The following is a 25,596-nucleotide window of genomic DNA, read 5'->3' as shown; positions in this document are numbered from 1 at the left end:
CCTATATCAAACAGTACACATCCTGGTGCTGGGTGCACATTATATCAATATGTTAGTGACATAAAATAAAACAACAATATATTATTATACACAAAAATTATAAAATGCTTCAGTGCTTCATTGAGCGGTGAAAAATACTCCGGTGCTGCTACAAATGCAAGGTGATTCCCCCTTCGGTGACCACACTCACCAGAAATAATGGATCCTCAGCTTCGCAGTCTGGGATCAAATAAAGCAGTGATCTAATGATCTGGGGATGTGTAGAATGGTTCCTCATAAAGGCTCTTTCCAAGAAAATACTTTACGACAGGAAGGATATACCACACTCCATAGATGGAAAAGAAAGAGAAAATTCATAGTGAAATACTGCTAAACATGAGTTATCAAGCTCATTTTAGGTGCCACTTACAGGATATTTGGCAAAGACAGGCTTCAGAAAAAATATCTGAGATTGCCGCTGTATGGCGTGCTTTCCACGGAGGCAGAAATTGCGTCACTGGTTACCACGAACCGGAAGTACTTCTCGAGGCACCCCATTCTAAAATGAAAAAAAGAACTTCTCATAAAACAGTGTGCAGTGACATCTACACAAATAGGACACCCAACATTAGAGATTATTTATTCTTAAAAATACTATGTACCTTTGCAAACCGGTACTGGCTAGCATTCCAGCTGCCCCAGTTTCTCTCCCTCAATCAGCTGATGTGACCCCAATGTTGACAGAGAGGAGCAGGTAAGGGGCAAACACGGATGTCCTCAGGTGCTTGACGTACTTCTTCTCAACCTATGCCATCATCAGTTGTTGGGACACAAGCAGCTGGCCAACACAATGCCCAATGCACAATGTAATGCTGCACATTAATATCTTGTGGCTTTGTGTAGCAAAAAAGGAAGGCTTGATACACCCTCTGGTTTGTTGGCAATTTTTGGGAAATTTTTAGGCTTTTTGCCAAGGCACCCTTAAAGAACCCAGGAGGCACCCCAGTGTGCCACGGCACCCTGGTTGAATAAGGCTGCTGCACCAAGATAGGAGAAGCCTTCCTCCTGTTAACACATTGCAAGAGGCAGTATTGCTCCAACTGATGCTAGTCGCTGGTGCGCTCCCACTACGCTAAGTGTGACTAGGGCCTGAAACTGAAATTGGTGCATTTACACAACAATGAGGCTCCGTTCACATCTGTGTTCTTCCAAATGCATGACAAACTGCACAGAAAACGTGCACTTTGCCTTTCATTTTAGAAACATGCTGCAAATGCACCAAAAAGCAAGGTAAAAAACGTACCACACCCCAGTTTAAAAAAAAGTTCTGGAGCTTCATTGGGGTGATTGATGCACCTAAAACAGATCACTCAAGTCAATGGGCTGCCCTCTACTAACGAGCATAAATGCTTCAACATGCCCCGCCCCCCCCAAAAAAAATGTGATTGGGGTCCTACCGCTCCATCCACTCCCTTCTACTGTATGTACTTGTATAAAGATGGCCATACACTGTGCAATCTAGACATGTGCAATATGTTTCATTCCAAATCGAAATTCAGACACATTTTTCATTTTTGGGAAATTTGGATGCATCTAAGATCCGAATCACAATAGTAATAAATGTAAACGAATCCTCCGAAATAACGAAACAAAATTAGTCCAAAATAAGGAAATTTGAATTAGAAATAGATTCAGGTTTGGAAATGAATATGACATGTAAACATATTGCAATTCTTAGATGTGAAAAATTTGGCAGCTGCACTCATATAAAAAAAAAAAAAAATTGAACTTTCCGAATTCGTCTCGAACTTGAAAAATAGATGAACCAAAACTAAACAAATTCTGAAAACTAATTTAACAAATTTAACAAATTTAACAAATTTAACTAGACAAGAATAATTATTTAAGGAATCAAAACAAAACACATTTTTTCGTTCTGCACATGTCTAATGCAATCTGATTGTACAATCTCTGTACCATTAGATTTACCAGAACTATGGAATAGGAGGACCCACCTGAATAATCTATTTAATTTGTATCAAATCAGGCAGTCCCTTACAGTACATAGCTGATGGGAGAGCTAAAGGGGCTTGTACAACAGATGTGTACGATCGCCCTAAGGGAAGAAGTAGGAAAGTGTGTAAAAATAAGAAGTGGTGGTATAGTAGTGAGGGAGGTGTGGTTCAGACTGGTAATACCCTATCACACCAGTTTCTATGAGGCAACAACACAATGAATGATGTTGACCTACAGGAAGTGATGCAAGCAGTAGGAGATGACCTACAGGAAGTGATGCAAGCAGAAATAATTTTTTAAAACTCAGACAGATACATGATATTTCAAACCATCTGTGGATGATATAAGTGAGAGATAAGAACGTTGGATTGGATGGCTGAGACAAAAATCATTATTACAAAAGGATTCTATTTATTATGAAAAGAGAAATTCTGCCCGAAAAGGTGAACTTAGCCTTTAATGCTGGGCAGATCTGTGTGAAGTGGTCTTGTAAGCTTCACATAATATACAGTAGCTCACAAAAGTGAGTACACCACTCACATTTTTGTAAATATTTTATTATATCTTTTCATGTGACAACACTGAAGAAATTACATTTTGCTACAATGTAAAGTAATAAGTCTACAGCTTGTAAATTTGCTGTCCCCTCAAAATTGCTCAACACACAGCCATTAATGTCTAAACCACTGGCAACAAAAGTGAGTACACCCCTAACTGAAAATGTCCAAATTGGGCCCAAAGGGGAAATATTTTGTGTGGCCACCATTATTTTCCAGCACTGTCTTAACCCTCCTGGGCATGGAGTTCACCAGAGCTTCACAGGTAGCCACTGGAGTCCTCTTCCACTCCTCCATGAGCACATGAAGATGCTGGTGGATGTTAGAGACCTTGTGCTCCTCCACCTTCCATTTGAGAATGCCCCAGAGATGCTCAATAGGGTTTAGGTCTGAAGACATTCTTGGCCAGTTCATCACCTTTACCCTCAGCTTCAAGGCAGTGGTCATCTTGGACGTGTGTTTGGGGTCGTTATCATGTTGGAATACTTCCCTGCAGGCCAGTCTCTGAAGGGAGGGGGTCATGCTCTGATTCAGTATGTCACAGTACATGTTGACATTTATGGTTCCCTCAATGAACTGTAGCTCCCCAGTGCCGGCAGCACTCATGCAGCCCCAGACCATAACACTCCCACCACCATGCTTGACTGTAGGCAAGACACACTTGTCTTTGTACTCCTCACCTGGTTGCCGTCACACATGCTTGGCACCATCTAAACCAAATATGTTTATCTTGGTCTCATCAGACCACAGGACATGGCTCTAGTAATCTATGCCCTTAGTCTGCTTGTCTTCAGAAAATTGTTTGCAGGCTCTCTTGTGCATCATCTTTAGAAGAGGCTTCCTTCTGGGATGACAGCAATGCAGACCAATTTGATGCAGTGTGTGGCGTATGGTCGGAGCACTGACAGGCTGACCCCCACCCCTTCAACCTCTGCAGCAATGCTGGCAGCACTCACATGTCTATTTCCCAAAGACAACCTCTGAATAAGACACTGAGCATGTGCATTCAACTTCTTTGGTCGACCATGGAGAGGCCTGTTCTGAGTGGAACCTAGATGTCCTGTTAAACCACAGTATGGTCTTGGCCACCCTGCTGCAGCTCAGTTTCAGGGTCTTGGCAATCTTCTTATAGCCGAGGCCATCTCTATGTAGAGAAACAATTCTTTTTTTCAGATCCCCAGAGAGTTCTTTGCCATGAGGTGCCATGTTGAACTTCCACTGACCAGTATGAGAGAGTGAGAGGGATAACACCAAATTTAACACACCTGCTCCCCATTCACACCTGAGACCTTAAATAACAAACATCTCTATGCTTACCTGCTCTGTGCAATTGAATTGCACAGAGCGGCCCCGTACCTCCTCTTCTCTGGGCCCCTCCTGCCCCTCCTCCCTGTCTACTGCCCCCTTTGGGAAGCCGCTTCCCATGCTCACTTCACTGCCCCCTTTGGGAAGCCACTTCCCATACTCACAAAAACCGCAGAGGTGATCAAATACCACCAAAATAAAGTTTTATTTGTGGGAAAAAAAGGACATCAATTTTATTTGGGTATAGTGTCGCAGTACCGTGCAATGGTCAGTTAAAGTAACGCAGTGCCGTATCTCAAAAAATCTGGTCAGGAAGGGGGTGAACCTTCTGGAGCTGAGGTGGTTAAGTCTCACTCTTTTTATCTCTTTATGGTCCTGTATCCAAAATATGATTTGTAACTGCTTTTGGATGCAAATGCAACATCTTTTTCTCTTTGTGAAAATTCCACTTTTAGCTCTCACACTTCAGTGCTCTGTGCTGGCAGAGCTGAGTACTAGCCACACCCACAAGCATCCTCAAACAGACTTGTATTGCAAAGAAGGGGAGGAGGAGGCGTGTCTGCCCTGGGCTATCACAGTTTAGAGAGAACTGGGTTGAACTCTGGTATCCTTTGGACTGCACAGTCATATATATGCACCCTGCAAAACTGCTGTTACATAGGACTGTGAAAATGGAGAATGTCAGTACAGGGTCTATATGACTGTATATCTAGTTTTATTACTTATATTGATCTATTAATATTGATTATATTGATTTAGAAAAAACTGCATTAGGAGAAAAGGAAAACTGACTATATTGACCCATCCTTCTGAAAATGTTAACTGCCTGGCTGTGATGCTGGTCCCTGACCTCAAGTAGCTTATAATCTAAGGTCCTTTTCTCACATATGCATACTAGGCCAATTTAGAGTCAATTAACCTGCCAGCATGTCTTTGGAGGATGAACATGCAAACTCCATGCAGATATTGTCCTGGTAGGGACTTGAACTGGGGACCCCCAGTGCTGCAAGGCTAACCACTAAGACACTATACCACCAGAGCATGAGATGGAATAAAATACAGTAGAGGTGTTGGACTTGAAAGTTGGCTATCTTGCAAGATAGGTAGTGGTTCTTCTCAAATGGATCTCAGCCACTCAGAGAACACAAAGTTGGGGGATGTCCCACAGGAGTGGGACACACCCAGCTTGGGGAATTTTGCATGAACAGAAGGCACCAGGCACCAAATTATCAATTCAAAAGTCCATACATCCTTTAGTCTCGACCGTAAAGTCACAACCAGTGGGAAGCAAATGTAGCCAAAGTGTCGCGGGGGGTGAAAAAAGCCTCCATCAGGATTGAGACTGGTTGTTATAGTTCCATTGTGGACTGCAGTTTACCCTCCTGGACAGATATCTCAAAAAGGGAAAAATTAGCAGCTGTGTGGAACTTAATGACTGCATAGTGGCGTTTCTGTTATGCCCTCCTAAATTGATCATTTGGCACTTGGTCCCTTCTGTTCATGCAGTTGGATCAGCAATGCAACATGTTCCTCTCAATGTGAGTTCTGCTAAAATGATTTATAGAGATGTTTGCTTATATTTGACCATATGACACCAACAAAAAATGCTCCCAGACACAAACTGTGGAACAAAGAACCTTGTTTATTGTAGTAAATCAGTGTATTTATACAATGGATATAAAAGAATGTTGGTGAAGTGTGGTTTAATTACGACAGCCTTGCAATTGCAGCTCCTCCGAGAAGTTGGAAAGTTCTTCACACAGCTGTTCATGCTCGGCATCCTGACACTGCCTATCAGTTGGCCACATCTCCAACCAAGTGTCCTTGGTCACCATGTAGGAGAACCTGAAGGGAGACAATTGAGGTTAAACTTAAAATATAACTAAAGAGGAGAAGAAAGGGAGTGGGACTTTACATGAGGCATGTCAATGTGTGTGATACTGTATAAAATGATGTTAGTAATTGTAAATTGATTCAATGTCTCAATCCCATAGGGTAGTCCATGATTGTTTTGCGAAGGGGTCAAATACATGTTTCATTTATTAAAATGCTAATCAATTTATAACTTTTTTGAAATGCGCTTTTCTGGATTTTCTTGTTGTTATTCTGTCTCCCACTGTTAAAATAAACCTACCTTTAAAATTATAGACTGATCATTTCTTTGTCAGTGGGCAAACGTAAAAAATTAACAGGGAGTGAAATACTTTTTCCCTTCACTGTATCAGCATATCGGCAGCCCAACCCAGTTGCTGTGAGAATAACTTCTCGACATAATGAGGTCTATTTATAATACACTAAACGTCCCGTATACATTAAGCCTAACTGGACAAATGTCACACACATTCATGCAGGCTGGATGAATTCTTCCTGTAATTTCAGTAATAGAATTTTTACTAATTACTGATCATCCGCTCCATCTAGTGGCCAAAATGTGTGGTCTAAACCACTTTTATGTAATTTTTCTGTTGCATTGAACTGAACCAGGTTATTATTGTTCAGTGGTATGCTGACATCAGGTGGAGGTTTTGTTCATCCACAACTTGTTTGATAGGACTATTATTATTATTATACAGGTTTTATATAGCGCCAACAGTTTGCGCAGCGCTTTAAAACATGAGGGCAGACATTACAGTTACATTACAATTTGGTACAAGAGGAATCAGAGAGCCGTGCTCGTTAGAGCTTACAATCTAAAAAGACTATACATGAATACATAATTTATATATATATATATATATATATATATATATATATATATATATATATATATATATATATATATATATATATATATATATATATATATATATATATATATATATATATATATATATATATATATATATATATATATATATATATATACACACAGTACCGTATATACTCGAGTATAAGTCAAATTTTTCAGCCCTTTTTTTGGGCTGAAAGTGCCCCCCTCGACTTATACTCGTATACTCGAGTCACCGCCGTCTGTCTCCATGATCAGCGTGTCATGCAGGCAGACGGCGGCCGGCATGTAATAATTCGTTCGGAGGCTATTCCAGCTTTCAAAAGCCGTGCCTCCTGCTCGTCTGTGATAGGCTGAACAGCTGTCAGTGTACAGCCTATCACGGACATTCTCTCATCCTCGTGGTATGAGAATGAGAGAATGTCTGTGATAGGCAGAACACTCAGCAGTCAGCCTATCACAGACAAGGAGGAGGCGCGGCTTTTGAACAGTGGAATGGCCGCCGAAGTGTATTATCACACGCTGATCGGAGATCGCCACAGGGAGGCTGCACAGGACACAGGTAGGCTGCACAGGGACACAGGACACATGCACACAGGACACATACACAGGACACAGGACACATGCACAGAACACAGGACACAGGGACACATGCACAGGACACAGGGACACATGTACAGGACACAGGACACAGGGACACATACACATGTACAGGACACATGTACAGGACACAGGGACACATACACATGTACAGGACACAGGGACACATACGCATGTACAGGACACATGCACAGGTCACACACACATGTACAGGACACAGGACACATGCACAGGATACAGGTAGGCTGCACAGGACACAGGGAGGCATGCAGCTGCAGATGGGCATTGTTGACCCTATGCATTTCTCACCCTCGTCTTATACTCGGGTCAATAAGTTTTTCCCAGTTTTTTGTGGTAAATTAGGGGCCTTGACCTATACTCGGATCGACTTATACTCAAGTATATATGGTATGTATATATATTCATTTTTTTTCTTCTATTGGTTGGACTAGATGGACTTGTGTCTTTTTTCAGCCAGATTAACTATGTAACTATACAATTCTGGTTTCTCCCTCTGTCACCTTCTCTAGTTTAGTGCTAGTTAGTTCAGTCCTATTTAGACCCTTCTTTTTTTTCCCATGCTCCCTCAGTCAGTGTTAGTTATTTACAGAGGCAAGGTTTAGGAAAGTCGTTGTCTTATTACACTTCAAAAGATTGTAAAAACATCCTCTGTGCTGCAATTAGCTGAAGTAAAATTGTGTTGGATTCAACTTCTGTGTCTTATTGAAGATAAGATGGTGCCAGGTCAGTGGGTGACCGCACTGTCCAGACTGGGCCAAAGGAGATATGTCAATGCATTTGAAACAGAACAATGCAGTACAGTTTTTTTTTTATCTCATGGATACAATACACCATATTTTGGTCACTAGAGCCGACAATTAAATAAATTAATATTTTACAGAAAATATGGGGAACATTTGTCCAGCCTGCAGAAAAGTTTATGACATTCAAATAAATTAATGTTTTTTTAAATAAGACCTCATTGTGTCTTTTTTTTCCTCATAAAACATCAAAAAAGTTGGCGGGGGTTCTAGTCTGCTCCGGCACTGTTAAAAATGCATTTTTATTAACAGGGCTTCTAATCCTTCCAAATCCATCAAATACTATAAAAAGAAGTTTTGGCTTGACATACACTTTAAATAAGATATATATATATGATTGAATATAGCTTTCCTATCACTTACCCAGAGCCCAGGTTCCACAGATCTTTGGCAACTCCCCACACCACATAATCTTGGCCCACCACCAGATTTAGAGCTTTACGGCACTTTGCATGGCTGATAAAATTGCGTTTATCATTTTTCTCAACCACATCCGTTCCTGGTGATAGAAAAAATACATACATATTAAAAGTGAAATCCTAGTCCATGGACACAACCATAACTTTTTTTTAAAGTATAAGCAAACCTGAAATTTTCCACTAAAATCTCATAAAAGCTTTACCATGTTAGTGTAATTTCAAAAGTATTTTCTACATTTTCGAATCTGCAGTTTTCATTAAAATAATAACCGGTGACCCTGCCATGCTCAGGCACTTCCTGGTATAAGGGTGATTATGCCTGCCTGCACTCTCAATTGTGCTCCTGTGTTGTCCCCCTGACAAATGGGCTTCTGATGGAAACTTCAAGTTGCTGCGCAGGCATGATCCACTGTTGTGACCTTTAGGAAGTTCGCTCTGAGAATTGCCATGTAGCCATAGCTGAAGCGAGTGCATATGGGCAGGAAGCGGCTGCAAAAAAGCGGCAAGACCAGCAACACTGAGTTACAACAATATCAAAACTACTCTAAAGGTTACTCAGTTAGGCTTCTTTCATATGGGTCTAACTTCTGATTCATGATCCATGGTGAAACCACATCCATTAGACCGAGCAATATGAGGCACAGCCCCCTTCACTTCTATAGTGGGATGGCAGGCAGTATCACCCCTTGAGCATGACATGCCCTATTTGCTTTACCTTGCTCCAATGGCTATATGTATGGGACTGTCCGGTGCCCATTGCCAGGTGGTTGAGATGAGTTAAAAGCATGCCTCAACCTCCTGCTTTGGCTGCGAACAGTGCCCAAGTAAAGGTGGCCTTACAGTTTACATTTACTTAAATTTTTCTTTAAAACCAGTCCTTGGGTCCACCAATGTGCATCAACTACGTGGCTATTGTACTGTAAGGTTTGAGACTACAACTGTTACTTAATGGACACTATGTACAGAAGTTCTTATTCCATTCATTACCTGGTTTAATGACAAGTGTAATGGTCATAACATAGGTAAAGTAGTTGTCTTCCTCCTTGATTTGGCTGAGCGTTGTCTTGTATACTGTTAACACAAAAGAAATAAGTAATTTAAAGTATCTTACACCACCTTTTGATACATTTGATATTTTAAACGGGTAACTAAAGTTATATAACCATCCCTTGTATGTGCCCTTTCATCATACTGGTCATACTTGAATTTTCATCTGTCCAGGATTCTGGTGTTGCACTTCCTATTGCTGTAGTTCAGCTCTTTTTACAAACCTACGGAATTCAACAGGCTCTGCTGGAAAATACCCAGCTACCACTTTTTTTAGTACAGTTATCGCTCTAATGTAAGACCATTTTGCCAACAGGTATTAATGTTCCTTGACTTGGTTGTGCAGTTTGATCCATGTTGGGCCAATTTATTGACCACTGACAAGTATGGCTCTGTAATAGGTTATATTTGCATTGTATACCAGCATTTTGGATGTGCATCTAGCTAGAGGGATGAAAAGGAATAATTGTAATGTTCCATCCACTGTCCTAAAATAAGTAATTCTCTTATTTTTGGTATATGGGATGGAAGGAGACACGTGAATACTTTGTTTTAAGAAGGCTTTCCTGTCCTATTCAAAAGCTCTTAAAATTTCATCAAGACCTGCTTTTTCAATTGAAACCCAGATTTATTAGATTTAGGTTTATTTTGTGCCTAAAACATGTGCAATGCAATATATGTGATTTTTTTTTTTCAATGAAGTCCACATTCTCATTCTCAGAAAATTCTTCTATCCTGATCCTTTGAATTTGCTCATCACTACGGTGCTCATCAATTTGACCCCATTAGCCATTAGAAAAATCCAACAACCATTCTCAAAATATACATTTTTGAGTGAAACTTTACTGGTGTGTGGCCACCTTTAGTGTTTGCATTCAATTTTAAGTTGCTACATTAAATAATATAACAGTGAGTTACCGTAGTCCACACCGACTTCACACGCCTTAGTAAATCGTACATTTGCGTCCACCTCCTCTAACTGTTGCTGCAGGAAGCAATTTTCTGCAAAATAAAAGGTAAGTGATATTATAGTTTTAGTATTTTTTCTTTTTTTTATTTTTTTTTTTAAGATATTATTATGTATAGAACAATGGAAACAGTGGGGGAGGCTTACTCAAACTGAAGCACTCAGAATCTGGCGAAGCTGTGCATGGTAGCCAATCAGCTTCTAACTTCAGCTTGTTCAATTAATCTTTGACAATAAATCCTGGAAGGTCATTGGTTTCTATGCAGAGCTGCACCAGATTTTGCACCATGCAGTTTTAGAAAATCAACCCCCAGTGTTACAGAATTGTATGGCTATGAAGTAGGAATAAACATAGAAAAAATACCAAAGCTGAGCTTCCAAAATATTTTTTAACCCCAAACTTAACACATATGTAGGAACACATTAAAAAGACTCACTTAGCTAAGCTATGTATTGTTTAAAAAAGACCACACATTCATTTTTTAATAATCCTTAATTTTTCAAGCCTGCAGCGCGCAAAAACGAATTACAAAAAGTGAGGAAAGAGATGGTCGGCACTCAGAATGACTTCCAAAAATATTCCCTTATTGTAAACTCCATTGGCTGTAATGCCATTGCACATTTTACCTGAATATATTACCAACATTAAATAATAAGGAAAAATAAGAAAAGCCTTTTTCTTCTTTTTTTTTTTCTATCAGCAGCTTAGTAGATGCCCCCTACTTATTCTTATGTGGTAGTGCAGTGTTAATTTCAACGTCAAATTTCAATTTAGTTTTAGTCATATTCTTTTGACTAAAATGCTATTTTAGTTTTAGTCGTATTTTAGTCATCTGAAATGTTTTAGTGTTAATTTAGTCAAAAATATTCAACCTAATTAACACTAATAAAAATTTACAACCACATTTGCAAAGCATAAAAATGAGTCATTTAATACTGCTTGAAATTGTTTTTCCCCTAACTCAACGATGAGCACAGGACTCGGTACCTCAACTAACGCCGGTACCCCAAAAACACATGGTTGACCGGTAATCATTATCCTACAATCTTTACCTTCAGCACAGCGGCACACCTCTCCTTGACAGATCTTGCCCAGAAGTTTGCTGTTCGGGTCCACATGGTAGAATTTGGTACACCGGTTTTCTGTTGGAAAATAGGAAAACAAATATTAGTAGTGTACTGTACATCCAACCAGATGACAGGCCGGTCTCATTAGGAATCAGGCCAAATGGAAGACAGTTACAGCTCCACAATTACCTATTTGTTTCACATTGGTGACCAAAAAAGTATTGCAATTCGAGAACCAAGAGGACAACCAATGGCATTTTTCTAAGGTTATTACCAATGGCAGTTTACGTATTTTTTAAATTCCTTTTTCAAAAGGTAGCGCACACATTTAGAGATCGCTAACCCTTTTGGTGCTCAGGGGTTAAACCAATTTTATTTTTTCCAATGGCCTCAATCTGCACATACAGTGCCTTGAAAAAATATTCATACCCCTTGAAATTTTCCACATTTTGTCATGTTACAACCAAAAACGTAAATGTATTTTATTGAGAATCTATGTAATAGATCAACGCAAAGTGGCACATAATTGTGAAGTGGAAGGAAATTGATAAATGGTTTTCAACGTTTTTTTACAAATAAATATGTGAAAAGTGTTGTGTGCATTTGTATTCAGCCCTCCTGAGTCAATACTTTATAAACCACCTTTCACTGCAAATACAGCTGCAAGTCTTTTTGGGGATGTCTCTACCAGCTTTGCACATCTAAAGAGTGAAAGTTTTGCCCATTCTTCTTTGCAAAATAGCTCAAGCTCTGTCAGATTGGATGGAGAGCGTCTGTGACCAGCAATTTTCAAGTATTGCCACAGATTCTCAATTGGATTCAGGTCTGGACTTTGACTGGGCCATTCTAACACATGAATATGCTTTGATCTAAACCATTCCATTGCAGCTCTGGCTGTATGTTTAGGGTCTTTGTCCTGATGGAAGGTGCACCTCCACCCCAGTCTCAAGTCTTTTGCAGACTTTAATGCCGCGTACACACGAGCTGACTTGCCAACGGGCTAAACTCCATCGGCATTTCCGACAGAGAGATTTAGAACACGTTCTATATCTGAGTTCATCGGAAATGCCGACAGAAAAAGTCCGATGGGGCATACACACGGTCGGAATGTTCGAACAAAAGCTCCCATTGGGCTTTTTCGGTCGGGAAGTCCGGCCGTGTGTACGTGGCATAACAGGTTTTCTTCTAAGATTGCCCCGAATTTGGCTCCATCCATCTTCCCATCAACTCTGACCAACTTCCCTGTCCCTGCTGAGGAAAAGCATCCCCAAAACATGATGCTGCCACCACATGTTTCATGGATGGTGTGTTCAGGGTGATGTACAGTGTTCGTTTTCTGCCACACATAACATTTTGCTTTTAGGCCAAAAAAGTAAAATTTTGGTCTCATCTGACCAGAGCACCTTCTTCCACATATTTGCTGTGTCCCCCGCATGGCTTCTCGCAAACTGCAAACAGGACTTCCTATGACTTTCTTTCAACAATGGCTTTCTTCTTGCCACTCTTCAATAAAGATCAGATTTGTGGAGTGCACGACTAATAGTTGTCCTGTGGACAGATCCTGCCACCTGAACATGAAGATCTCTGTAGCTCCTCCGGAGTTACCATGGGCCTCTTGGCTGCTTTTCTGATTAATGCTCCCCTTGCGTGGCCTGTAAGTTAAGGTGAATGGCGATGTCTTGGTAGGTTTGCATTTATGCCGTACTCTTTCCATTTTTGGATGATGGATTGAACAGTGCGCCGTGAGATGTTTAAATCTCGGGATTTTTTTTATAACCTAACCCTGCTTTAAACTTCTCCACAACTCTATCCCTGGCCTGTCTGGTGTGTTCCCTGGCCTTAATGAAGCTGTTTGTTCACTAAGGTTCTCTAACAAACCCCTGATGGCTTCACAGAACAGCTGCATTTACACACAGGTGGACTCTATTTACTAATTAGGTGACTTCTGAAGGCAATTGGTTCCACTAGATTTTAGTAAGCGGTATCAGAGTAAAGGAGGCTGAATACAAATGCATGCCACACTTTTCACATTTTTTTTGTAAAAAAAATTAAAACCATTTATCATTTTCCTTCCACTTCACATTTATGTGCCACTTTATGTTGGTCTATCACATAAAATCCCAATAAAATACATTTACGTTTTTGGCTGTAACATGACAAAATGTGGAAAATTTCAAGAGGTATGAATACTTTTTCAAGGCACTGTATAAGTATAAAAAAAGCTCTTATTTAGAGCAACTTAGAATCTGACAGCAAAGATAAAAAAGAGCTCCTTCAATCCATGAGCGACGTTACAAACCAAAACCAGGTCCAATCTTGGAGCAGAAAATATCATGCAAAAAATGTACGCTATTTTCTACTTTTCTACTTATAAAAACATAGAAGAGTGGCAGCAGGAAAAAGACCAAGTGTATAGTATAACTAAGGGCAAAACTTTTTTTTTTTAGTTTTGGATAGAGTGGAGATGGATTACAACACCTGTCAGGTTTTTGTTGCCAGCTGTGCTCCCTTTTAGGGATGATAATGGTAAACCTGTCAGGTTTACCATTATCATTAATAGTGAAATTAAAAGAAACATGAAATTCATGTTGTCCCCAGAAAAGTAATAGAAGGGAAATTGTCCAATGGCAAAACTGGTTCTGGTGACCTGGAGGTCCCCAAGGAAATAATTTACATTACATTTTCTCACTTTCTGTTTTGGTTGTAGGACAGGAAGTAAAGGTAAATCTTCCCAATGGGACACAGATGACAAAAAATGAACTGGCAGGGCTTATAACCCTCCCTTACTCTATTCAAAATTCAAAAGAAGTTTTGTCTATAGTTTCTTAAATTTAAAGATTTTATATATGTATATATTACATATATTTATAGGTATTGTATATGTATTTTTGTTTTTGTTAACTTCTTTGTCTGAATTTAGATTGAGGTTGAGGCAGGCCAGTCAAGTTCCTCCACCCCAAACTCGCTCATCCATGTCTTTATGGACCTTGCTTTGTGCACTGGTGCGGAGTCATGTTGGAACAGGAAGAACCAACCCCAAACTGTTCCCACAAAGTTGGGAGCATGAAATTGTCCAAAATGTCTTGGTATGCTGACACCTTAAGAGTTCCCTTAACTGGAACTAAGGGGCCAAGCCCAACCCCTGAAAATCAACTCCACACCATAATCCCCCCTCCACCAAATGATTTGAACCAGTGCCCAAAGCAAGGTCCATAAAGACATGGATGAGCGAGCTTGCAGCAAAGGACGGGGCCAACTCAATATTGAACCCTACAGACTAAGACTGGGATGCCATTAAAGTTCATGTGCGTATATATATATATATATATATATATATATATATATATATATATATATATATATATATACACACACATACATACATACATACACACACACAGACACACACACAATTGTATTCATTTTAGTTTATTTTTTCAAAAAAACAAAACAAAATCAAGGTACAGCAGTGGTGAGATTTGGTAAAGCTCTTACCTGGTGAGTAATAGTCATACACAGTGACAGATGCAGGTTGGATGAGACCCACTTTGAAGTACTGGTGAAGATTAAACTTCAGACACTCGTCCTCGGTGTGAGATATCTAAATGTACAAAGAAAGAAAATATTTCAACGTTTTAGTGTATCTCAAACTATTTTTTTTATTTGTTTTTGATAGAGCAGGGACCCCTGTCATGTTTTTATCATCATTACCCATTAGAAAGATTTACCCTAACCTCCTGTCTTGCCTTTGTTTTACCAGGCAGAAATTGGGGGCTAATAATAGAGTCAAGGAAGGCTAGAACCCCTGTGAGCTTCATATTTCTGAACAAGAAATACTCATAAGATCTATGGGAAATATCTATGGGAAATAGTTGTGGGTTTACTAAAGGCAAACAGACTGAGCACTTTGAAAGTGTATTTGCTCTCATTTTTCAGGGAGCTTTATGCAATGAATGCATTAAGGTAAAAAAATTATTTCCGAAGAACTACTTTAAGATCACACTCATATGTAAAAATATAAAGCATGCATTTCATTATATTATAGTATTTTATTAATTAGAGAGAGGGAGAGAGAGAGAGAGAGAGCGAGAGAGAGAGAGAGAGAGAGAGAGAGAGAGAGAGAGAGAGAGAGAAAAAAATAACATATATACATTAAAAGACACCAACTACAGAAAAATGTAAATATACAGAAAAATGTGAAAAATGAACTGGCAGGGCTTATAACCCTCCCTTACTCTATTCAAAATGAAAAAGAAGTTTTGTCTATAGTTTCTTAAATTTAAAGATTTTATATATTATTTGTATATATTACATATATGTATATGTATTATATATGTATTTTTGTTTTTGTTAACTTTTTTGTCTGAATTTAGATTGAGGTTGAGGAAATAACATATATACATTAAAAGACACCAACTACAGAAAAATGTGAATATGCAGAAAAATGTGAAATACGATTTTACACACGTCACCAAATGCAGGTGTCCTAAAACTAACATGGTTTCCGTGCATTACCAAGTATTCAAACTCCCTGTTCTATGCATTAGCCATATTATACAGTGTGACAAGGAAGACCCCCCTCAACACATTTTGCCCAGTTATGGCTTTTTTGGATGTCAAGGAAAAAAACGGTGTTTTGAATGTCAGAGTAGGGATGAAGAAGAACCACTCCCCACAAGTGCAACGATTACAGCATAAAAATAAGGTTTTAGAATCACCAACTCTCCTAAATTGGTGCCAACCATCAGAATGAAATCTATAATTGTCACAACGGTCTAGTTTAGGGTATGTTCTCATAAATAGACTCTTACCCTGTCAATGTAGAGGATAAGTGTGCTCTTGTCAAAGGCTCCCTTGTTGATCTCAAAGTTCGAGATGTATCTGTCCACTCCTTTTTTAAGCTGTGAGAAATTGGAAGTGTTAAAGTTGATAAATAATAATATTACTGTGACAATTAATACATAGAAATATGCAAGCTTAAAGGATAAGTTCCCCTTTTGAAAAAAATGATAAATGCCCATTTTTATGCAGGTTAAAAAAAATTGTATTTATTATTTTTTTCTAAGGAGCCTGCAGAGCATTCCACCCGTGATCTGCAGATTGCGCGTGCAGTGCCAGGCTCCTGCAGATTCTTAAGATAGTTATCTGCCCATTCCTCATATGGCACTTAGGATACTTACCATTTCCTAAGACAATACAAGCAAGTGGATCCTGAAGAAGCAACTTGAATGTGAAACGCATCGATCCACTATGACTTATTAATAATGTATGATATAATTGACTTAATGATTCCTTAGGATATAGCCTTTTAATTGTCTTGTATTATAATGTACAAATAAAGTTGTATTCTATTTTAATGAATATTCGTTTTGTGGCACATATAAAAAATCCCCATAGTACGGTCCTCTTATGGGTGGTTTGGAAGCTTTTTCTTATATATATTATTGTCAATTAGAGGATGGTGCCTTTTATTTGTCTACAGAGGATTTCCACTTTCATATTTACAGTGCGTAGGTGTAAGGCATCCCTTGGCATATGATCAAGGGGTGAAGTATAGGGCCTCCCCCACTTTCTTGGCCAATCACTGTTGGGACCACTGTCAGCCCTATTACTGCACCACTGGATAGGAAAGATCGAGGGCACAAGGGTTCTCCTCTTGGATCTGCTCTGCTCACTTCTTACCTTAGTCAGGTCATTAGTATCTGCAGCAAAGCCAGTCATCATTGATATTTGCATAATGGACATGCCAGAGTCCTGGGACTTTAGGTATCTGCAAAGAAACAGCAACGACTTGAGTGCATTTATTTATGTGCTTTGCTTAATAATGTCAAACAATGAGTAAAATAAGATAAAAATCATACATATATCTATATCTATATCCAGTACATATACAGTATCTCACAAAAGTGAGTACACCCCTCACATTTTTGTAAATATTTTATTCTTTTTCATGTGACAACACTGAAGAAATTACACTTTGCTACAATGTAAAGTAGTGAGTATACAGCTTGTATAACAGTGTAAATTTGCTGTCCCCTCAAAAGAACTCAACACACAGACATTAATGTCTAAACCGCTGGCAACAAAAGTGAGTACACCCCTAAGTGAAAATGTCCAAATTGGGGCCAGATAGCCATTTTCCCTCCCCGAAATCATGTGACTCATTAGTGTTACAAGGTCCCAGGTGTGAATGGGGAGCAGATGTGTTAAATTTGGTGTTATCGCTCTCACTCTCTCATACTGGTCACTGGAAATTCAACGTGGCTCCTCATGGCAAAGAACTCTCTGAGGATCTGAAAAAAAGAATTGTTGCTCTACATAAAGATGGCCTAGGCCAGTGATGGCGAACCTTGGCACCCCAGATATTTTGGAAATATATTTCCCATGATGCTCAACTACACTGCAGAGTACATGAGCATCATGGGAAATGTAGTTCCAAAACATTTGGGGTGCCAAGGTTCACCATTACTGGCCTAGGCTATAAGAAGATTGCCAAGACCCTGAAACTGAGCTGCAGCATGGTGGCCAAGACCATACTGCGGTTTACCCGCTTCAGCCCTGGAAGATTTTACCCCCATCCTGACCAGAGCACTTTTTACAATTTGGCACTGCATCGCTTTAACTGACAATTGCGCGGTCATTCGACGCTGTGCCCAAACAAAATTTGCATCCTTTTCCCCACAAATAGAGCTTTCTTTCAGTGGTATTTGATCACCTGTGCGGTTTTTATTTTTTGCGCTATAAACAATAAAAGAGAGACAATTTTGAAAAAAAAAAAAAACAATATTTTTTACTTTTTGCTATAATAAATATCCCCAAAAGTTTTTTTAAAAAACAAATTTCTTCATCAGTTTACGCCAATATATATTCTTCTACATATATTTGGAAAAAAAAAAATCACAATAAGCGTATATTGATTAGTTTGCGCAAAAGTTATAGCGTCTGCAAACTATGGGAAAGATTTATGGCATTTTTATGGCATTTTGTATTATTGTTACTTTTTTTTACTAGTAATGGCGGTGATCTGCGATTTTTAGCAGTACTGCGACATTGCGACGGACAGATCGGAGACTTTCGACACTTTTTGGGGACCATTGGCATTTATACAGCGATCAGTGCTATAAAAATGCACTAATTATTGTGTAAATGTCACTGGCAGGGAAGGGGTTAAATGTGTGTTCCCTCAGCATGTTCTAACTGTGTGGGGATGTGAGTGACTAGGAGATGAGCCATACATTTTTCCTACTTAGTAGGAAGAAATAATATGACTCCTCTCCTCTGACAGCACAGGGATTTGTGTGTTTGCACACACAAATCCCCGCGCTGCTGCTCGTGCAAGCGATCGCGCATGGCCCGCTGGCCATGAGCATCGGGTCCTGCATGAGTGCGGCCAGCACTGGGGAGCTACGGTTCATTGAGGGAACCATGAATGTCAACATGTACTGTGACATACTGAAGCAGAGCATGATCCCCTCCCTTCGGAGACTGGGCAGCAGGGCAGTATTCCAACATGATAACAACCCCAAACACATCTCCAAGAAGACCACTGCCTTGCTAAAGATGCTGAGGGTAAAGGTAATGGACTGGCCAAGCATGTCTTCAGACCTAAACCCTATTGAGCATCTGTGGGGCATCCTTAAACGGAAGGTAGAGCAACGCAAGGTCGCTAACATCCACCAGCTCCGTGATGTCGTAATGGAGGAGTGGAAGAAAACTCCAGTGGCAACCTGTGAATCTCTGGTGAACTCCATGCCCAAGAGTGTTAAGGCAGTGCTGGAAAATAATGGTGGCCACACAAAATATTGACACTTTGTGCCCTATTTGGACATTTTCACTTAGGGGTGTACTCACTTTTGTTGCCAGCAGTTTAGACATGAATTGCTGTGTGTTGAGTTATTTTAAGTGGACAGCAAATTTACACTATTATACAAGCTGTACACTCACTACTTTACATTGTAGCAAAGTGTCATTTATTCAGTGTTGTCACATGAAAAGATATAATAAAAAATATCTTTATACAAAATCTTTATCTTTAATCTATATCTTTATATATATATATATATATATATATATATAATACAAAAATATCTTTTTGTAAAGATATTTACAAAAATGTGAAGGAAGGGTATACTCACTTTTGTGAGATTATATATATATATATATATATACACACACACACACACACACACACACACACACACTTGCTGCTCTTTGGTGGGTGGGCGGCGCCGCAGCTCAATTTCTATTGCAGCCACTCAGCAGGCTCCGCCTCTATCTTGATTACCTCGGCCTGTTACTAATAATGTATGGTAATGGCGACGGAAACTCCGCTGCAGGGACACCGGATGTAAGGAGGGGCTCCGCTGGGGACACCATATGTATGGAGGGGCTCCACTGGGAACATTAGATGTAAGGAGGGGCTCCACTGGGGACATCATATGTAAGGAGGGGCTCCGCTAGGGACACCATATGTAAGGAGGGGCTCTGCTGGGGACACCAGATAAGGATGGGCTCCGCTGGGGACACCAGATATAAGGAGGAGCTCTGCTGGGGACACAGGTGTAAGGAGGGGTTCTGCTGGGGACACCTGATGAAAAGAAAAGCTCCGCTGGGGACACCTGATGTATGGAGGGGCTCCGCTGGGGACACCTGATGAAAAGAAAAGCCCCACTGGGGACACCTGATGTAAGGAGGGGCTCCGCTGGGGACACCTGATGTAAGGAGGGGCTCCGCTGGGCACACCTGATGTAAGAATGGGCTCCGCTGGGGACACCAGATGTAAGGAGGGGCTCTGCTGGGGACACCAGATAAGGAGGGGCTCTGCTGGGGACACCAGATGTAAGGAGGAGCTCTGCTGGGGACACCAGATGTAAGGAGGGGCTCTGCTGGGGACACCTGATGAAAAGAAAAGCTCCGCTGGGGACACCTGATGTAAGGAGGGGCTCTGCTGGGGACACCTGATGTATGGAGGGGCTCCGCTGGGGACACCTGATGTATGGAGGGGCTCCACTGGGGACACAGATGTAAGGAGGAGTTCCGCTGGGGACACCGGATGTAAGGAGGGGCTCCGCTGGGGACACCTGATGTAAGAATGGGCTCCGCTGGGGACACCAGATGTAAGGAGGGGCTCTGCTGGGAACACCAGATAAGGAGGGGCTCTGCTGGGGACACCAGATGTAAGGAGGAGCTCTGCTGGGGACACCAGATGTAAGGAGGGGCTCTGCTGGGGACACCTGATGAAAAGAAAAGCTCCGCTGGGGACACCTGATGTAAGGAGGGGCTCTGCTGGGGACACCTGATGTATGGAGGAGCTCCGCTGGGGACACCTGATGTATGGAGGGGCTCTGCTGGGGACACAGATGTAAGGAGGAGTTCCGCTGGGGACACCGGATGTAAGGAGGGGCTCTGCTGGGGACACCTGATGAAAAGAAAAGCTCCGCTGGGGACACCTGATGTAAGGAGGGGCTCCGCTGGGGACACCTGATGTATGGAGGGGCTCCGCTGGGGACACCTAATGTATGGAGGGGCTCCGCTGGGGACACAGATGTAAGGAGGAGTTCCGCTGGGGACACCGGATGTAAGGAGGGGCTCCACTGGGGACACCTGATGTAAGAATGGGCTCCGCTGGGGACAGCAGATGTAAGGAGGGGCTCCACTGGGGACACCAGATGTAGGGAGGGGGCTCCGCTGGGGACACCTGATGTATGGAGGGGCTCCTCTGGGGACACCAGATGTATGGAGGGGCTCCAGATGTAAGGAGGGGCTCCACTGGGGACACCTGATGTAAGGAGGGGCTCCGCTGGGCACACCTGATGTAAGAATGGGCTCCGCTGGGGATGCCAGATGTAAGGAGGGGCTCCGCTGGGGACACCAGATGTAAGGAGGGGCTCCGCTGGGGACACCTGATGTATGGCGGGGCTCCGCTGGGGACACCTGATGTATGGCTGGGCTCCGCTGGGGACACCTGATGTAAGGAGGGGCTTCGCTGGGAACACCTGATGTATGGAGGGGCTCTGCTGGGGACACCAGATGTAAGGAGGGGCTCCGCTGGGGACATATATTTATATGTATATATATAAAAAATAACTTGAGCAATCAGACTAAAGAGATGTTGGGGCTGATTTGCGTTATCCTTGTTTATTTCTTTATTAAGTGACTTACCTGGTGCAAATGTTGAGTGAGACAGAAGAAAGGGTGCCTTCCGGTCCTTTAGCTGTACGGGAAAGATAAAAATAACCCTTTTTAAAAAGTTTTAATGAACTGAGATAAAGTAAACCTGCCACACCAGGATAACCCAGAGGCTGCTATCGTTGACTGTTTCTTTGGAAAAATTGTAAATAACTGATCCAAGTACACAACAAAGGACTTCTGACTTTTTCCTGTCAATGTTTCAGAAATTACAGATGCCAGAGGATCAGGATAACACCCAGGTAACTAGCATTCCAGCAGTCCTTGGGCTGCCTAAGGGCAGCAGCCCCTCAAGCTCTGGAAACCCAGCTCTCCAGTGCTTTAGACTATTTATCACTTTCCAGACCCCTACTGGACACTCCTCTATAGAGATTAGCATGATAAATATTCAGTCTGGCCATTTGCATTTCCCTCCCTGAGATCTGAAAGCTTCTCCCAGAGGCAAGGGGAAGCAATCAAACTCCCAACTCTGTGAAACCCTGAACAGACTAGGACAAATGGTCACTGTTCCCTTGATTACCGAAGGAACCAAAAACAAAATTTACATACCATCCTACACTAGGAGGCTGCTACATCCATCCTAATGCTATTCTTTGCTATGCAATATGGAACATACCATCTAGTTATACATTTCTGTAAAGTACTGCAGACCACTAACAATAATAAAGCCATAGATGCATCAAATGTCAACCAGTTCAACAGGGACCAGTTAAGATTCAATCCATCTATGCGCAGGCGATCGCCACACAAAAGGTATCTCCCGATTTTTGACTTTCCCAGAGTGGAGAAAAGCTTAGAACTCATGTCGGATTTCTATTTCTGTCTGTGTTCCTCTGGAAAATTTTCTTTCACTTCCTGTCTGTCAGCACAACAGGAAGTCAGAGTAAATCTCTCTAACGTAGTCTCACATAGCAGTAAAAAACCAAAAGGAGTTCTAATCCTTCCCTATTCTATCAAAAACTAAAAGAGATTTTTTTCTTGACATAAACCTTTATACAATACAAAAGGCATCTAGAATTTGCAACATATATTACTAGATAAATATTAAAACCATAGCTGGTCATAAAAAATATGTTTTATTGTCCCTTTAAGATAAATACATACCTAAAGGTTCGTCTTGGACCGTCAAAGTCAGATCAAAATTCTTACATTGTTTCTCTTTCTCCGTCTCAATAGCATAATACACAGAAAATGCCTGTTCAGAAAAAGGATATAAATAACAATTTTCTCTGTGTACGCCATCTTATAATGGGTTATTATATATTTTTGTTTTATTTAATATAGTTAATTATACTTAATTGAAGCTCCAGGCAATATATATAACACCGTATAACATTCTTGTTTGCTTTGTTTCATGTTTTTACGACTTTAAATTCTATCGTTACATGGATTAACTGCATACATGAAAATATGTTTTGTGATTATGGACCCACTGAATATTACTCAAGTTATTGGCCACTTACCGACAATGACCCTTGCCCTTTTCCTGTTGCAGTGACCACAAAGTCTCCGCCCATCTGAGTCTGTAACAAGATACATTTCCATCAATTAGAAGAATGCGGAGAAACATGTCTACAAAGCTTGTAATATTTAAGAAAAACTTGTTATATTTATGCATCTACATTTCTGCATTGTGGTGTGCTATATATATATATATATATATATATATATATATATATATATATATATATATATATATATATATATATATATATATATATATATATATATATATATATATCCACTAATAGGGTGAATCACTCCTCTTGTATCCGTGTAGAGGAGAGGTGTCATAGTGGGCTTTCCATTATCCACCAGTTGCCAATAAGAGAAAAAGATGGGAAACAATCTCCAGTGCAAAAGTTTACTGAATATTTCTCTTTAATCAAAGCAAGCTTATGACCCGCACTTACTGGGAATTCCTCGTTCATGGGAAAATGGAGAAATCGTCAGTAAACTTTTTGCATTGGAGATTGTGTCTCTTCTTTTATATATATATATATATATATATATATATATATATATATATATATATATATATATATATATATATATATATATATATATATATATATAAAATATATAATATATATACACACACACAGGGTGTAGATAAGGGGGTACCACCAGTCTGCCAGCAGGGAGGCCCAGGCAGCAGGGTAAATCGGATGTGGGCAGGAAGGGTAATCGGTGTGGCGGGGGGGCAATTAGTGGTACCAATCCTCCGTATGGGTCACTTTGCAACAGCTGAAAGCTGGCTTCTTATCCTCTCCCTCCCATTGGCTTTTTAGCTGCTGCAGAGAGAGCCATACAAAGGATTGGTTCTATTAATTTCCTTTTCGCCACACCAATTACCTTCTCTATGCACTATACATATACCCCTGCTGCCCAGGCCCCCTGTGTGCCCCCCCCCCACGCTTTACTCCTCTTCTTCCCGCTGGCAGCTGTAAGCTCACAATAGGATCCTTCAAGATTGTCATATTTACCAACCACTTCCTTTCCTGAATGAACACAATGAGTGATCGGTACCGATCACTCACTCTGTTCATTCATAACTGAAACATTGGCTGTATGGGGCCCCATGTCAGGTTGTCTGTATGGGACCCTTTGGTTTCTAACAGTATCTCAGTATATACTTTATATGTGGATTGGGGCACCATTCAGAATGAAAGGCATAGCACATCTGATACATGTTAGTATGAGTTTCAGTTACAGGTGTTGAAAACTTTGGTTAGACCCCCAAATCTCTCCTCTGGCCTTCAATGCAGCCGATCAGACACAGACCGGTCTGATCGGCTGTTTTCTTGGCTGCTATCGGCCAGGTAAACAAAGAGGCGGAACCAGAAGTGATGACATACTTGTTGCTTCCTATTTCCAGGGCCACAGAGAGAGAGAGGGGAACAATGTTAGTTCCTTTCTCTCTGTTCCGTGCAGCCATCGCCGCTGGTTGCATTGCTCCCGGGCTCCGCGATCAGATGGTAGAGCCTGGGAGAGGCAGCGGGAAGCAGGGTGGGACCCCCTTCCGCCACCGGCAAAAGTGATCGAGTGGCTATTTAGCTACCTGAATAACTCCTGCTAGAAAGGGAAGCACCGGCTGAAAATTTTCATACTGGTACGATACCTTTAGGTGGACGCATCTTCCCAATATAACCACTCCATGGACTACCATAGTTAATGAATTCTCATAAAGTGTTATCTTATATCATCTACCAACGTGGGAGCCCTTGGTACTGTTTACTTATTACTGTATAACACTATTCCATCACCGCTCAGCAACGTTAACTTTCCTTCTCTACGATGAGTACACTGTCAATGTAATTCCTATTACGTATCTGGGCCAGCACTACCCAACATTCAGGCCTCACCTGATCTGAGCGGGCATTTAGAGCATTCTGTCTGTTCAGACGAATTTTTGTGCCTGCTGATCTACCAGGAAGTTTGAAGAAGACATCCATTTCCAGTTCTTTTTGTGTTGGAGCGTCCTGGTAGTACTTTGCGATGGACTCAAAAATCATGATTGTACTCTACAGTGGAAACATAAAAATAAAGTCATTGCACAAAAAAACTCACAATTCATTGGTCAATGTAGTAACTAGTATCGGAATATTGCGTTGCCTATAATTTTCAAGTTTTCACATGTGTTTATAAACAGCAAGAGGAGTTCAACAGTCCAATATTCCTTAAAAGTCTATACCATTAAAGAGCATGTAAGCCCTAACAATGAACTTCTCTTATGTGCTCATCTTTGGACTGTTCAATAAGTGTTGATCCTACCAGCAACCAAATGAGCTCCTAATTTGCTCTCTGCAGTGTTACCTCAAGCTGTGTTGCCAGCCCTGCCCCGTTCATCTCTGTACACTATAGAACACTAACCCCTTTTATTATGGAGATGAGGGGACGA

General features: G+C 40.9%; 1 protein-coding gene across 1 annotated transcript in view; it reads right to left on the bottom strand.

Moving 5' to 3' along the window:
* Positions 1-5,479: 5,479 nt before the first annotated feature.
* The window catches only part of LOC141133433 (venom factor-like), a 122,182-nt gene continuing 102,065 nt past the window's right edge, over positions 5,480-25,596 (bottom strand). Inside the window, exons 30-41 of the mRNA XM_073622820.1 lie at positions 25,061-25,219; positions 23,159-23,218; positions 22,800-22,890; positions 21,669-21,720; positions 17,190-17,277; positions 16,319-16,408; positions 15,003-15,108; positions 11,493-11,582; positions 10,391-10,474; positions 9,413-9,496; positions 8,370-8,505; positions 5,480-5,702 (exon numbers count right to left, since the gene is read on the bottom strand). Of these exons, the coding sequence (XP_073478921.1) occupies positions 5,561-5,702; positions 8,370-8,505; positions 9,413-9,496; positions 10,391-10,474; positions 11,493-11,582; positions 15,003-15,108; positions 16,319-16,408; positions 17,190-17,277; positions 21,669-21,720; positions 22,800-22,890; positions 23,159-23,218; positions 25,061-25,219 (1,182 nt within the window). The 3' untranslated portion in view covers positions 5,480-5,560. The remainder of the gene's footprint in view (positions 5,703-8,369; positions 8,506-9,412; positions 9,497-10,390; positions 10,475-11,492; positions 11,583-15,002; positions 15,109-16,318; positions 16,409-17,189; positions 17,278-21,668; positions 21,721-22,799; positions 22,891-23,158; positions 23,219-25,060; positions 25,220-25,596) is intronic.

Source organism: Aquarana catesbeiana, linkage group LG03 (assembly GCF_042186555.1).
Source record: "Aquarana catesbeiana isolate 2022-GZ linkage group LG03, ASM4218655v1, whole genome shotgun sequence".
NCBI classification, from domain to species: domain Eukaryota; kingdom Metazoa; phylum Chordata; class Amphibia; order Anura; family Ranidae; genus Aquarana; species Aquarana catesbeiana.
The sequence above is the reverse complement of the archived record's forward strand: the minus strand, read 5'-3'. Positions and strand labels throughout refer to the sequence as shown.